Here is a 16154-nt window from a genome sequence, read left to right on the forward strand (position 1 = left end):
ACAGCATCATAAGTACTTTAAGCTTATAATTAATTTACATTACTTATTTAACAAGGGCTGTTTGTAAAACATGCATGCCCCCCCCCATATGGGCTGTCAGTTGTAGTGGCAGCCATTGTGTGAATACGTTTTTTGGCACTGTGACCTTGGCCTTTGACCTAGTGACCTGAAAATCAATAGGGGTCATCTGCAAGTCATGATCAATGTACCTATGAAGTTTCATGATCCTAGGCGTAAGCTTTCTAGAGTTATCATCCGGAAACCATTTTACTGTGTCAATTCACCGTGACCTTGACCTTTGACCTAGTGACCTGAAAGTCAATAGGGGTCATCTGCGAGTCATGATCAATGCACCTATGAAGTTTCATGATCCTAGGCGTAAGCGTTCTTGAGTAATCATCCAGAAACCATTTTACTATTTTTGGGTCACCGTGACCTTGACCTTTGACCTAGTGACCTGAAAATCAATAGGGGTCATCTGCGAGTCATGATCAATGTACCTATGAAGTTTCATGATCCTAGGCATAAGCGTTCTTGAGTCATCATCCGGAAACCATTTTACTATTTCGGGTCACCGTGACCTTGACCTTTGACCTAGTGACCTGAAAATCAATAGGGGTCATCTGCGAGTCATGATCAATGTACCTATGAAGTTCCATGATCCTAGGCATAAGCTTTCTTGAGTTATCATCCGGAAACCATTTTACTATTTCCGGTCACCGTGACCTTGACCTTTGACCTAGTGACCTGAAAATCAATAGGATTCATCTGCGAGTCATGATCAATGTACCTATGAAGTTTCATGATCCTAGGCCTAAGCGTTCTTAGGTAATCATCCGGAAACCATCTGGTGGACGGACGGACATACGGACGGACGGACCGACATGTGCAAAACAATATTCCCCCTCTTCTTCGAAGGGGGGCATAATAAATATTCCCTGGACACATACCAAGTCATTATTAAACCGCTCGTAGTAGTATTGCTTGTAATCGTCCATCCACACTTCAGCAAGACGTATTGAGTTCTTCTTGACTACGTTTACCCCACCCCTCCACTTGTAGGGAGAGCGTTTGCGGAAGATGTGACCAACGTGAGAGCATGGGACGATCTCCAGGGTACCACCACACATCCACACCTACAAGTGCAGAAAGGAGGAGCCATTGTTGATGTTAATGTGAGCTTTGCTCTGTGAAAAGGGGGTTAACCCTTTTTATCCCATTTTCAACGCAATATTGACGGTATAACACCTTATGGGATATACTAGCCTGTATTCAACACTGTGGGATATACCTGTCAAGTGCACGGACTACTTTTAACTTTACCACTGAATGATTTTTCATAATTAATAAAGTCGAGAAAACTTTAGCTTCAAAATTATACGACCTTCAACCTTTAAATCTAGTCATATATTTTGACATAATTTTTTCGCCATCCGTATAATGAATCAGCTGATTGATGGCGTCATAAAATGACACTTATTGCGTCATTTTCCCCCAAAAAATTGACGATTTATTATAAACTCGACTTATTTCACATGTACATGTACTGTATATCGACATACGGTATTTGAATTGTCAATTTATCACATTTTCCTTATTTCGTGTAATGTGCATTGCTTATAATCCATGCATATACTTTTGACGTTGAAGAATGTACAACAAGCCATACAAATATCGCACAATTCATAAATAATCTGCAATATTTGCTATCTGATTTAATTCACGTTAAGCATAGAGCTGTGTAAAGTTTTTGATGGTAAAAATAGCACCACACTGGAATTCGGAACATCCCATTTTGTACACGGGTATTATCCACTGATTTATCTGTTGTGTAATGGAATGTTTTCCACTCTTTGTGTATTTATATATTAAATTATTTTCTTGTACAATAAGGGCATTTACCATAGACAAATAACATTGTGCAAGTTTAAACACAATTATGTTTGTATGCAGAAATCTGCAAATGCATCCGAGTTTACCAACGGCTATTATTTGATAAACTGCTCCGGTTCATTTTAACAGCAGTAATGTACATAGAGTACATGACGTAGCGTGTGACGAAGAAGAAAGTTTATCGAGTTCATAAATTCATTTGAAAATAGTGATAGGATGGCGTAAGGGTCTTTATTTAACTATGCTAAAATTATTATTAAAGACCCTAGACGCAAAATCGCCAATTATTGAGTTAAATGGATTATTGGATGGATTTTAAAGGTAAGATACTAGTTCGAAAGTGTTTTGGATTTTGTTTGTACTTTTGTCGTTCCCTGTTCTCGGGGAAATGATTTTAACATGGGGGCCATTGATGAATTGGATCACACACAGCATACCCATAACATTATATAAAAAAACACATTCTGCGCGTCCTTAAATTCGTCGACGAAGTCGGAAAACGTATTGCCCTGCTTATTAAATCAAATTAAGTGTCAGTCGCTGCAATTGTCTGTTTACTCGTCGATAGTGTACAAATGTCATGTAGAATCTATGTTGACATCAACATCATTTTGTCAGGAGCAATCGCCGAGATATTGGATTTTGATCACTTTCTTTCGAAAATAAAATGAATTATAGTAAAGTAAAATCTTCTTTTCGCGGTGGTAATGTGTTACAATTCACATGCTGCCTAAAATTGAATTGAGGCATATGGTGATATTTTTACTAGTTTTACAGTTTGTGTGTTAATTTTTTTAAGACTATTTTGCGTACCAGAACAAATACATTTATATCACTACGCATGGTTACATTCTTTAGATTTTAAGCGATTTTTAAGAATGAATTAAAATAACTGTTAGGCTAAGGTAATTAGATCTAGTTATGTTAAATGTCACGTTGAAAAAAAATCAAATGGGATAAATAGAATAGTAGGATTAGCGTTGAATACAGAGAAGTTTATGTTGCTCGGCTCGAACACCGAAAGCGCTCGCCAAGGCTCGCGCTCCCGGCGTTCTAGGCCTGGCAACATAAACTTCTCTGTATTCAACGCTAACCTAGTATTCTCTATACCTCTTAGATACGTATTTTGCATCTATAGTCCCTTAGAAATTTTCATATCAAATACCTTTTTTGCTAAATTCAAGTTTTAAAGGCTTCATTTTTAACCCTTAGTTACTGATGAGCAGCAAACAGCATAAAACCTGAACAGACTGTGAGTTACTTGCAGGCTGTTCTGGTCTTATGCTGGTTGCAAAAGCCATTTTAACTTTGCTTCTTATGGTGAAAGGGTTAAATGAATGCGCGTTAAAATTTCTGCACAGGCTATCAGGGATGACTAAACTAAAAAGAGACTTTCTTTTAACAAAAAATGTTATAAAAGTGGAAAGTGTTGTCCCTGATTAACCTGTGTGGACTGCATGGGCTAATCTGGGATAACACTTTACCAACATGCATTAAACCCACTTTTCTCAGAGGGCGTCTCATAGCATGGTACAATATTGAGGGTCCAACTGCACATCAACACCTACATGTACTGAAAATAGGAGCTATGAGTGTTTGTTAGTTTGTTAAGTTGTTTTTGTTGTGGCTTTAAACAGTATTTCAGTCATATTATGGCTGTCAGTTAACCTGCTCACATGTTTCCAGGGTTACCTTGTTTACCAGTGCCATACTTCTACCAGTAACTGACAATTGCATTACTTGACTCAGAGGTAGGGGGGAAATGGCCCTATAAAGGATTTTATGGCCGATTCCTCACACGGTATGTGGTTAGGCTGGGGATGGAACCAGTGATCCTTTAAGTCAAGCACTGTACCAACAGTTTACTGATCTATCCCACTCTTCTTTTCCAATCCTAAGATGCTGATGAGCAGCCAACAGCACAAAACCTGAACAGCTTGTAAGTTACTCACCGGCTGCTCTGGTTTTCAACTGTTTGCATATATCCCTGTTTACTTTGCTTCTGAGTGGGAAAGGGTTCAACATCATAAAAGAATAAACCTTGCCAACCAACACACATTTTCAAACCACTGCTTTATATTTAGATTGTCTTTACTGACATCCTATGACAATAGTAAGACGTAAATCAAAATATCATGTCTAATATAAGATAATACACATGTATATGTCTAATGAAGTCAAGGTGTTAATGAATGTTCTTACATGTTTATAACCTTAAGGCACGCTTAAAGTCTGCTATCCAGTTTAATAAAGTTAAGGATCTTAATTTAAACAATGATGTATTGTTGAATGTCTGACTCGTGCATTGCATCATAGTATATTCCAAATTATAACAGCATGAGTGTATTCTATTTCAAGTAGTTAACCAATCTATCTCTCAACGCCATTGGTCTTCTGTTTCTTGGACTTGCTTATTTCTTACATAGCATCATTACCTTCACTATTTCCTTATAACACCAACACATTCTATACATTGTTATTTAACATTGTGGTTTAAGGTTTTATAAATAAACTTACCTTACTTTCATATTAATTTAGTTAAAAAACTTGTATGTGAACCTCAAGTGTTCAGCATTAAAACAAAGTTCAAAATGATAGATAATAATATTATTGTCTTGATTGATAAATAAACCAATTACTTAAATAAACAAGTGTTCCACGGTCGGAGACATATGCCCCCAAAACACCTTGACCTTTGACCTGGTGACCTAAAAATCAATAGGGGTCATCTGCCAGTCATGATCAATGTACCTATGAAGTTTCATGATCCTAGGCCTAAGTGTTCTTGAGTTATCATCCGGAACCCACTTGTTGGACGGACGGACGGACCGACAGACTTACATGTGCAAAACAATATACCTCTTCTTTGAAGGGGGGCATAATAATAGAAGGGACAAAGGGGGTTAAATGGCATAAACCACTTATAACTGCAAGGAAAATGTGAAAACTGCCCACTATTTAAGAAGCGTTCCTTTGCTTAATGACTTAAAACAAAGAAAAAGATAAGTTTTAACATTACCTTACTATATGCTTTAAAAGATCGGTGGGGAGTAACTCTGAACAGAACTGCATCGTGTGCGTGATTGGATTCAAAGCTCATATAACAACTTAACATTATTTTTAGTTATTGTTTTCTTTATTTTACAGCAAACAAGCCATCAAGATGTTTTTGAAACAAAGCAGAAGACTGCTATTGCAAATAAGTTTGTTTTTTTACTGAGCATTAGTGCTGCAACAATACGCCAAAAAGCGTATTGCGATATATTATCAGTTCAAAAACCCGTATTGCAATATATCGCAATATATTGCTTACTTGTACCAGAATTATAACTCGCCAATTACCGGATAATCCCGTATATTCCAGTTTTAAAGCAAATTCTGGTAAATGTTTAGTATAAAAATGCTCAAGAATAACACAAAACACAAACATTCGCCAATTTTCTTAAATATCAAATACATTTTGGCATTTGCTACTATTTAAAGATGTGATGAAATAACTTCCAATCGGGCGTTTTTTTTCCCACTGAACACGCGTAAATCGCCTGACGTGATGTTCCCGTTTTATACAACACAAATACACCCACACTTTCCACGCGACGTTCTACACGTCTGTATAATTTTCGCGCGCTTTTTATTGAGAAAAAGAATAAAGCACTTTTTTTATTGTTGCGTTAGCATTACATTTTGGAAGCGTGTTTCTGAAATTCGGATTATAAATTTTATAATGCTCATTTCAGAATCGAATGAAACATTTAGTTGTACGTAATTAATTCAACGATAATTCGTTTAAAAGCATAGAATAAATGCTCCCATGTAACAACGCTACTCTGTATAATAGACTTTTTAGAATGCCATTTTACGTAACAATTTATTTTTACAAAATACCGCTTTGTTTTGTTTATCTTGATATCATTATTTTGGATGGCTTTTCTGAACGAAATGTAGATGCATGTTTGTAAAATTTTCGTACCGGTATGGCGAAAATCGTATCGCAATACAATATGCGTATTGCGATACATACCGATATACCGGTATATTGTTGCAGCACTACTGAGCATGAACATTCTAATAATACTTCTAATGAGAAAGCCCACATTTGTAATCAGGGATCATATTTTCCCGCAACATCAATCGGTCCGGATATAAATGGGGAAAAAGTATCCGAAAATTTATGTCCGAAATCATGACAAATTACGTTAAATTATATACCATTGATTTTGCCATTCATGAAGGTGATATAATAAATGTACAAGTAAAATTCCATTAGGCATTTTTTTATTAAACAGAACAAGTTTTCTCAACTGGTTTTAACATTTGCTATTTTATTGTTGTTTCGTGTGCTGTTTTAGCAGACTTTTTCATAAGTCTATACCGATGTTTTAAATTGTTGTCGACTCGATAATAGCTTACAAACATGCACTGAACCAAACAAATGACTGTGCGTAGATTGGCTACTGACAATAACACACCAAATAATTAAGAAATAATAATAGTAGGCCTATGTTGTCAAATAACCCACGGCCGATAGTTTAGATGCGTAGGGATTTAATCACGAGAGCGAAACATTTGAAACCACGCATCTAATTTTCCGGTCGTGAGTTATTCAACAACAAAGTATAAAGTACACGAATTATTTCGATTCTAACACGGTTTTACTAAAGATTTATACAATGTATATTATTTTCTTGTGTACTATTTAATGTGAAGTTTCGCCCATAAAAATAACTTTCGGCTGTTCTGTCGATCAGAACAGCGACTTTCATTCATAATTATATTACCGGATTATTACGCTGGTGGAAAATGTATCGGCATGTTTTGTTTAGTTACAGCGCGTGCTTTCAGACGCGTCTTTTCGGATGCGTCTTTAATCCGCTGTTCACAAGTTTTTGATTCTTGGTCTGACGTGCAATAAACCGGTCCTGACCGGTTTAGAAACTGAAGCGAATGTTTTTTTCACACATAATCGAGATAAGAATGTCATTAGGGTGTGTTAGCATGTACACTGTGTAATCGATTTCATGACATGGGAATTTTAGCAAACAGAATCGGACCGACTGTTTGGGATTTTCAATCGGTCTTTCATGACCCCAATCGGTCTAGGACCGACAAAACCGAAAAAAATATGATCCCTGTTTGTAATAGTGCATTACCAAAGAAACTAGTTCATAGTTAAGCATTCAGATCTGAAGTAGCTTTCACAAGACAATTAATACAGAAACACTTCAAGAGTGATTGTCACCCAACATATCTGACATTAACAGGCTGCATTTTTGTAATACAATTTACAAGTCCTGAAAAAGTTCATCTATAAAACTGTCAATGTAATGTATGATCCAACTGCCACTTCATGCCACTTTGTCAAAGGACATCACTACTTTGGTTTTAAGAATGGGTTTTACTACCATTATTAAAAAGAGAGGTGTACAATTATTATCTTTTATGAGTCTGAAGGAGTGATGTGACCTGCATGAAGTTTCAGCTTGATACTCATTTAACAGTTGATATATGAACAGTCAATATTTCAGAATAAAAAATAATAAGGTGCAAATACACATATAGTTTTCAACTTATGTGACTTAGCAGAAATCAGACAAACAAACTTATATTTTATATATATAATATATTCATGTACTTTTACTGTTCAAAGGGTCATAGAAACCCCAAAATTATTCTGTTTCATCTCATAATGATTTATTTATATTTAAGCTAGTCTCTGGAAAAAAACTGGGATTAATGCATGTGCACAAAGTATTGTCCCAAATTAGTATGTGAATTCTGCACAGGCTAATAAGGAAAAACACTTTAGCTTGGCTGCATTTACATTTAAAAAAGACTAAAAGCAGAAAATGTTGCACATGATTAAGCATGAGCAGACTGCAAGGCTTAATTTGGACATTTCATTGCACTCTTTACATACATGCATTAAGAAAATTTGTCCCCTAACACAACCCATATGTCTTTTTGTAACATAAAGTCATTAAAATGACATTTCATGTTAATTGAGTGCATCATTTATGCAGTTCATGCTTTATAACTTCCAAGAAATGTCACGAAACCATAAATATTGCATTCTATTTTAAATATTTAAAATAATCAGGAATAAATATCGTGTGATATTAAATCATATACTGTTCTTAAACCTATGAAAAAAGTGTAAAATTTGAAAAGATTTATTAATTATACATAATGTACATTAATATTCTTAAATAACTTTATACTATAATTGCATATGTATCAGGATAATTACTTAGATAGATAGCTCTGCATTTTTGTTTGTCCAAGCCAGTTTATTAAGGTTGTTTGTCAAAGGCTATGTTTCCCAGGTAGCTTGTCCAATGTTGCTTGCCCAAATTTGTGTGTCCGGGTAGCGTGTCAAAGGTTTTTTCCCAGGTTGCTTGTCATATGATATGTTGTTTGACCAGGTTGCTAGCCCAGCTTGCTTGTCCAAGGTTGTTTGTCCAGGTTGCTTGTCTAAATTTGTTTGTCCAGGTTGCTTGTCAAGCTTGCTTGCTCAAGAATGTTTGTCCAGGTTGCTTGTCAAGCTTTCTTTTCCAAGTTTGTTTGTCCAGGTTGCTTGTCTAGCTTGCTTGTCCAAGTTGCTCATCCCACTTGCTTGTCCAAGCTTGTATGTCCAGGTTGCTTGTGTCAAGCTTGCTTTTCCAAGTTTGTTTGTTCAGGTTGCTTGTCCAGCTTGCTTTTCTAAGGTTGTTTGTTCAGATTACTCATCCAGCTTGCTTGTCTAAGTTTGTTTGTCCAGCTTGCTTGTCCAAGTTTGTTGGTTCAGGTTAGTCATCCAGCTTACTTGTCCAAGTTTGTTCATCTAGGTTGCTTGTCCAGCTTGCTTGTCCAAGTTTGTTTGTTCAGGTTGCTTGTCCAGCTTGCTTGTCCAAGTTTGTTTGTTCAGGTTGCTTGTCTGGCTTGCTTATCCAAGTTTGTTTGTCCAGGCTGCTTGTTTGGCTTGCTTGTCCAAGTTCATTGGTCCAAGTTGCTTATCCAGCTTGCTTGTCCAAGTTTGTATGTTCAGGTTGCTTGTCCAGCATGCTTGTCCAAGTGTGTTTATCCAGGTTGCTTGTTTAGCTTGCTTGTCAAAGTTTGTTTATTCAGGTTGCTTGTCCAGCTTGCTTTTCCAAGGTTGTTTGTCCAGGTTACTCATCCAGCTAGCTTGTCCATGTTTGTTTGTCCAGCTTGCTTTTTCAAGGTTGTGTGTCCAAGGTTGTTTGTTCAACGCTGTTTTTCCAATGTTGTTTGTCAAAGTTTGTTTGTTATGAATGTGTGTCCAAGGTTGTTTGTCCAGGTTGTCTGTAAAGGTTTCTTGTCTAAGGCCGTTTGTCTAAGGCTGTTTGTCAAATGTTGTTTGTCCGATGTTGTTTCTCCAATGCTGTATGTCAAAGGTTGCTTGTCCAAGGCTGTTTGTCCAATGTTGATTGTCCAAGGTGTCTTGTCCAAGGCTGTTTGTTCAAGTTTGTGTGTCCACTGTGGGTAGACCAAGATTTTTCGTCCAAGTTGTATGTTAAAGTTGGTTTGTTCAACTAGTCTTAATGCATTGCTGCATCAATACTGAACCAAAGCCAAAAGGGCACCATTTCCTTATTGACTATAAACTGTAATGATTGCATATGAATTACAAAATTAAATCTTATTAATAACTTTTAATCAGTTCCTGCTTATTAAATTATCATATCTTAACACATTAAAACGATTTATTGTGTATAAACAAGTCAGGCCATATTATTATTATTAACATACAAAGATATTTAACACTTCAAGGATTTTTATTAAACAATTTTGTAAATAATTTATAGATGTAATAAAAAGCAAATCTCCTTTGCGAGACCAGTAAAATTTATTTGCCATGAAAGAAGCATACTGGGTCATAATTAGCATTCATTTATACAATAAATTTTGTTATAAACTTGTGCATTTTATTGGAGAGACATATTCGAACCTTTGAATTTAAATTTATTTTTCTTAATGTTTTTGCGGTGTCGTGGATTTGATGTCTGCACTGCAATGTTGAGGTCAGCAGTTTGATGGTAGGAGAGTTCTCTCAATCCTCTCTTAGAATCCATGTACTAGTTTAACCAAGATTCTCACAAGTGTCTGTACTACCCTAAGGCTTTTCATGCAATAAAGCTTAAATAAATAGGTTTGAACCTAATGAGTCGGTCTCCAGGAAAACCAGGCATAACAGTTGTGTGTAACCCTTTCAGTGCTGGAACCGAATTTTGAAGGCCTTTGCAAACAGTTTGGATCCAGATGAGACGCCACAGAATGTGGCGTCTCATCAAGATCCAAACTGTTTGCTATTCTGATAGTATTCTTTGAAAAAAATAGAATAAAATGTTAATTTTAGAACTTCAGCAGACAACATTTTAGCAGACGACAAATTTCCCAGCATACAAAGGGGTAAAGTTTTCCCAGAGTGCAGCTAAATATCAACAACACTAGAAACACATTCGCTACATTCAAGGGCTATTAACTATTGAATACAAGGATGACTGGGGATGACAAAAAGTCCTGCACATTTTCACTTCACGGTGATCACAAAGTAATGTTGTTTGATCCTAACAGACTGGACAGACACACACAACCAATCAACTCACAGAGGTACTCTGCCATACACAGCTGTCCCTATAGGGGTACAATATCCTATTTTCTCTGTTTAGATGACAGAAGAGAACAAAATAGTACACTTAAGTCAATTTGCAAGACAAACAGGTTACAACTCACTACATGCTTCAATCATGCATCAATCACTTTGACACATTAGACTTGTCTATCAAAGAAACAGCAAGAAAATCTCTAGAGACAAATTGATGATTGAAGGCTTGAACTGTCTGCCGTCTGGTCTTTTCCGCTTGTATCAATCATGTTAACTTATTACCAGTGTCTAAACCTCTAATCATTGCAATAAGATACTGACATATTGTAACTCATCACAACAAATTCTAGTGTTGTGGAAAAAAATCATTAATTTTTTCAATCCAATATTTAATTCATTTTAAAATATGTTTTATTGTAGTTATCATACTTACACATAAAATATAAATGGATACTTTTGCAAAATAAAATTAGATACTTTTTGAAAGACAACACTTATTTACTTCCATCATTAAATTTGGTAAATATATTGATATTGAATTGTTTCAAAGGTACACATAGATTTTTTTTATTGTTGTGTTCAATAAATTGCTTTATGTGTGTGTTTTTTTATTGATTCTTCTGTAACTCCGACTTGAAAGATTTATATAAACATACACAGGTGCTTAAATTCAATTATCTCCCATATCTTACATATTCTTACCATGATAAACCTGGTGTTTTGTGTTTTTGGTGATGTTTGATGGATTCCTAAGCAGCAAAATAAATGCTTAGGACACCGTGATATTAATTAATATTCTCCTATATGAATGTTTTATTATCTAAGAGCAATTTAAGTGTCCATTTATGCAAATAGAGTTAAGCCCTTATAATAAATACACTTCAACACCATTATTTCGAACACCGATAATCCGACGTCATCGTTATTTCAAGGTATTTTTCCGGTATGGATTTTGGTTCTTCTTTGTTTAATGTTAAATTTCATTGTTAATCCGAACTTCGTTAAACTGAAAAAAATCGTTAATTCGAAGGGATTCTGTCAGTCCCAACACTATAATTCGCACCTAATCATCAATTTTTAATCCAAAGTCAAAGCTGCAAAACGCTGAGCATAATTTCATACTTATGTCATCTGGGCGTGGCGCGTCAAAAGCTGATAATTACACCTTTGTCGTCTGCGCGTAGCATGCTAATTTTATATTGTCATCAAAAGCTGATAATTACTATTTATGTAGTTTTGCATTCTTTAGTAACAAATAAACGTGTCATGTTAGGTCTGAGTAAATGTCGTCCAATTAAATTCATCTTATATAAACTCTACCTTCTGCGGGCAAAACACGGGCGGAAGTGAGCTCTTCAACGTCCTTGACAAATTGGAGAAATATGTTACTAGCGTCCAGTTTAGTGCTGCTAAGGCCAGTGTTCAGAGAGACATCGCCTTTTATTAACAAACAAGATGCGTTTGTGAAACACAATGTCCCCCTATATGGCGTTTGACCTTGAAGGATGACCTTGACCTTGACCTTTCACCACTCAAAATGTGCAGCTCCATGAGATACACATGCATTTCAAAAATAAAATTGCTAGCTTCAATATTGCAGAAGTGACATTACATGAGCAATTTTGACCCATATATTTGACCTTGAAGGATGACCTTGACCTTGACCTTTCACCACTCAAAATGTGCAGCTCCATGAGATACACATGCATGCCAAATATCAAGTTACTATCTTCAATATTGAAAAAGTATTCATAAAATAAGCGATTTGGGCCACATATATTTGACCTCTGACCTTGAAGAATGACCTTGACCTTGACCTTTCCCCACTCAAAATGTGCAGCTCCATGAAATACACATGCATGCCAAACATCAAGTTGCTATCTTCAATATTGCAAAAGAACTCATTAAATGAGCGATATCGGCCACATATATTTGACCTCTGACCTTGAAGGAGGACCTTGACCTTGACCTTTCACCACTGAAAATGTGCAGCTCCATGAGATACACATGCATGCCAAATATCAAGTTGCTATCTTGAATATTGAAATACTGCAAAAGTGTACATTTAATTAGCGATTTTGACCCATATATTTGACCTTTGACCTTGGAGGATGACCTTGACCTTGACCTTTCACCACTCAAAATGTGCAGCTCCATGAGATACATATGCATGCCAAATATCAAGTTGCTATCTTCAATATTGCAAAAGTTATTGCAAATGTTAAAGTTGGCGCAAACAGACCAACAGACCAACCAACCAACCAACCAACAGACAGGGCACAAACAATATGTCCCCCACTACTATAGTGGGGGACATAAAAATGTTAATTCATTTCCGAAAACGTATTCATCTGTATATACATGTGTGACAATTTGTGCTACTCCTTAGATTTTATATGGTCTGATAATTAGTGCATATTTATTATACTTAATATGTTCTGTACTTAGAGAAAACATAAAAAGAAGAACAATAATCGTTTTATTCCCTATTGTTACAAGTAGAAATCTATTGCAATCTGATAAGTTTATGTTTTTAAGTAAAACAATTATAAATAGTAGTGTGTAACCAAACCATGCGAATTCAACAACGTTTTATTATTACAGAATCAGAGAAGTCGTCTGTCAAATGTTTATTTCAAATTATCGTTAATCCGAAAAAAAAAATTAACAGTCCCGACGACTTCGAAATAACGGTGTTGAAGTGTAAGTTATTCGGATTCTGCCAAGCAATGGATTTGACAAAAGTTATCATTGAATCAAATACTTGAAGAGATGGTTGTCCAAATAAGAGCCCATCGGATTTGGGATGTTTATGGTCTGCTGGTCTGATTATAGCCACAGAAACTTTGTCCATTGCTGGACAGATATGATGTATTGACCTATAGATAACAATAGAAACTGTCTGACATAGCAACAAGTTAAAACTTAGTTGTCAAGGAAATGTAGTGGAACATTTTGTAATATACTCTACTGAACATATGTTTTACTTATTTATTAACCCTTCCCCCCATAAGACACAAAGTGAAAATGTTTTTTCAAGCCAGCATAAAACCAGAACAGCATGCTAGTAACTCGCAGTGTTTAGGTTTTATGCTGTTTGCTGCTCATCAGTAACTAAGACCTAGAAATAAAGCATTTAAAACTTGAATTTAGTACGAAAGTCATTTAATTAAATATAACTTTCTTAAGGACTACAATCGAATCAAAATACGTATCGAAGTGGTAAAGGGTTCAATCGCTACCATCACATAATTAAATGAGGAAAGTTAAAGGCAAATAGAAACATGTCAAAGCCACCAAACCAGGTTTTCAACAATCAAGATAGTCATTGACATAACTGTGCAATCCAAGCTATGTCAGCGTGTAAGATACCTGCACATCTTCTTCTTCATTATTTTTTTTTATCGAGTGCACCGGCATTGTCTCCCATATGGCCATCGCCCCCAGAAAGACGTGTTAGTTGGTTATGGGGGATAGTGAAAGATACAGGAGGCACCCCGTTCCAGAGGTGACCCTGGGTCTTTAAGTGCCCGGTGTATAGCACCTAGTACACTGCACCTCGGTTTAACGTCTCATGCGAAAGACGAGTTAGTAGGTTAGGTGCAGCGGGGGATCAAACCAGCGATCTCTGGATTGTGAAGCCAGTGTGTTACCACTAGACCACTGATCCGCTACATACCTGCACATACAATGTCAGGGCAATTGCTCCATCCAAACAAAAGATTGAGCAGAAATAGTCTGTCTTTTTTTAGAAACAGTGACCTTGACCTTGACTTAACAATCCAAATACAATCCCCAGCCAGCTAGATCTTGATGTAAGCTTGCTTTATCAAAAGTTTTATTGAAATATATCCATGCAAACTTAAGCTATTGACAGAAACCACCTGTTTGACGCCACCTGCTGCATTTCAACATATAATGTAATAAACAGGATTGTATACTGCATTGACAACCTGAAATGTAGGCATGAAAATCTATGTGAAGGGCATCTAGTCTAGGTCATATAATCTTTATATCTACTAATTTAATGAGCAAGAAAAGCCTTAGACTGCAAACCAAGAGATTGTGAATCAGGATCCCAACCCGTCCACTTATAAGGATTGATCATGGTGTTATTTGTACTACTATTCCCACCCACCTCTAACATTTGAGTCAAGTTTATCAGATGTCAGTTGCAAAGGTTTAAACATGCACTACGTACTGGTAGCACCATGTTATGGTAGAAATACTGCATCAATATGCTAAAATTCCAACAAACAACAACACTTACTGACTTATCGAAAAGAGCTTAATCAGGGGCAACCACTTATGTACTTATGGGATCTTTATACAGGAATGATACCTAGCTATTGACTCCCAAGTCTGTAGTACATAGTGTAAGCAACTAGACATGGGCTTGTTGTGTCAAGCATTCCAAACAGAGAGAAGCTCATCGCCAGAGCAGTGTTTTTCTTTTCACTTTTTGGGGAATGGGGCCGGATCCCTTTTGATAGGGAAAAATTGGGACGTTATGCAAATTTTGGCTTAAATTGGGAAATAAAAAGTTGCTGATTTTTGTTAACAAATAATTTAAAATTGAGAATTGAATTGTTTCAAATATTATATTTACTAAGGTTCAACTAATTGAGCTGAATCGGAGATGCCCTCAAAGTTGTTCATTATTATTATCTTCTCCTTTTTTTAACCCTTAATTGGGAGTTTTTTGGTCCCATTTGCGAAAAATACAAACCATTTTCGATTGATATAGGGTCCCTAATATGACCACAAATTTTAAAGATATCAAACGATGTGTTTGTGAAACACTATGTCCCCATATATTTGACCTTTGACCTTGAAGGATGACCTTGACCTTTCACCACTCACAATGTGCAGCTCCATGAGATACACATGCATGCCAAATATCAAGTTGCTATCTTCAATATTGCAAAAGTGTACATTAAATTAGCGATTTTGACCCATATATTTGACCTTTGACCTTGAAGGATGACTTTGACCTTGACCTTTCACCACTCAAAATGTGCAGCTCTATGAGATACACATGCATGCCAAATATGAAGTTGCTATCTTCAATATTGCAAAAGTTATTGCAAATGTTAAAGTTTGCACAAACAAACACACAAACCAAGCAACAAACCAACCAATGCAAAAACAATATGTCCCCTACTATAGTGGTGGGATACATAAAAAAACTGAAGATGGGACCTACCCTGAATGAGAGCTCTAGGTTCTCTCCACCCCAGATATCCATACCCGGATCATACGTGCCAAGGTCGTTGAAATACTCCCGTGAGATAGAAAACAGGCCGCCTGCCATGGTAGGGCTCCTGAAGAAAAACAACAGACGACACTTACATTATTACAGCTTAATACATAATATTATTAATCGTAGAGTGACCTGAAATAACGCTGCCCTAATTCAACGCCATTTTTGTTTTGCCTCTGTTTGATACATAAGCAACATCCGTTAACGTCATAAAATAACAGATGGTATGCTACGCACAATTTACTATAGTTGTTGTTAGTTATGTGGAAAAAAGCTTGTTCAAAGGTAAGATCTATTTGATTGGTTTGCAATTGATGTATTTTTATGTATTTTACTTAATGCAAAACTTTTGAACACTTTACACCCAACTTTTTTGCAAATAAGACCGTGGGAAAG

The 16154-nt window shown here is 36.1% G+C and overlaps 1 protein-coding gene across 6 annotated transcripts in view; it reads right to left on the reverse strand.

Moving 5' to 3' along the window:
* LOC127854988 (polypeptide N-acetylgalactosaminyltransferase 5-like) overlaps positions 1-16154 on the reverse strand; it is a 137664-nt gene that overhangs the window by 24487 nt on the left and 97023 nt on the right. For all 6 annotated transcript variants that reach the window (XM_052390208.1, XM_052390203.1, XM_052390204.1 and 3 more), the window contains exons 8-9: positions 15702-15819; positions 951-1136 (exon numbers count right to left, since the gene is read on the reverse strand). In XM_052390208.1, the coding sequence (XP_052246168.1) occupies positions 951-1136; positions 15702-15819 (304 nt within the window). The remainder of the gene's footprint in view (positions 1-950; positions 1137-15701; positions 15820-16154) is intronic.

The sequence above is a fragment of the Dreissena polymorpha genome, chromosome 13, assembly GCF_020536995.1.
Source record: "Dreissena polymorpha isolate Duluth1 chromosome 13, UMN_Dpol_1.0, whole genome shotgun sequence".
NCBI lineage: Eukaryota > Metazoa > Mollusca > Bivalvia > Myida > Dreissenidae > Dreissena > Dreissena polymorpha.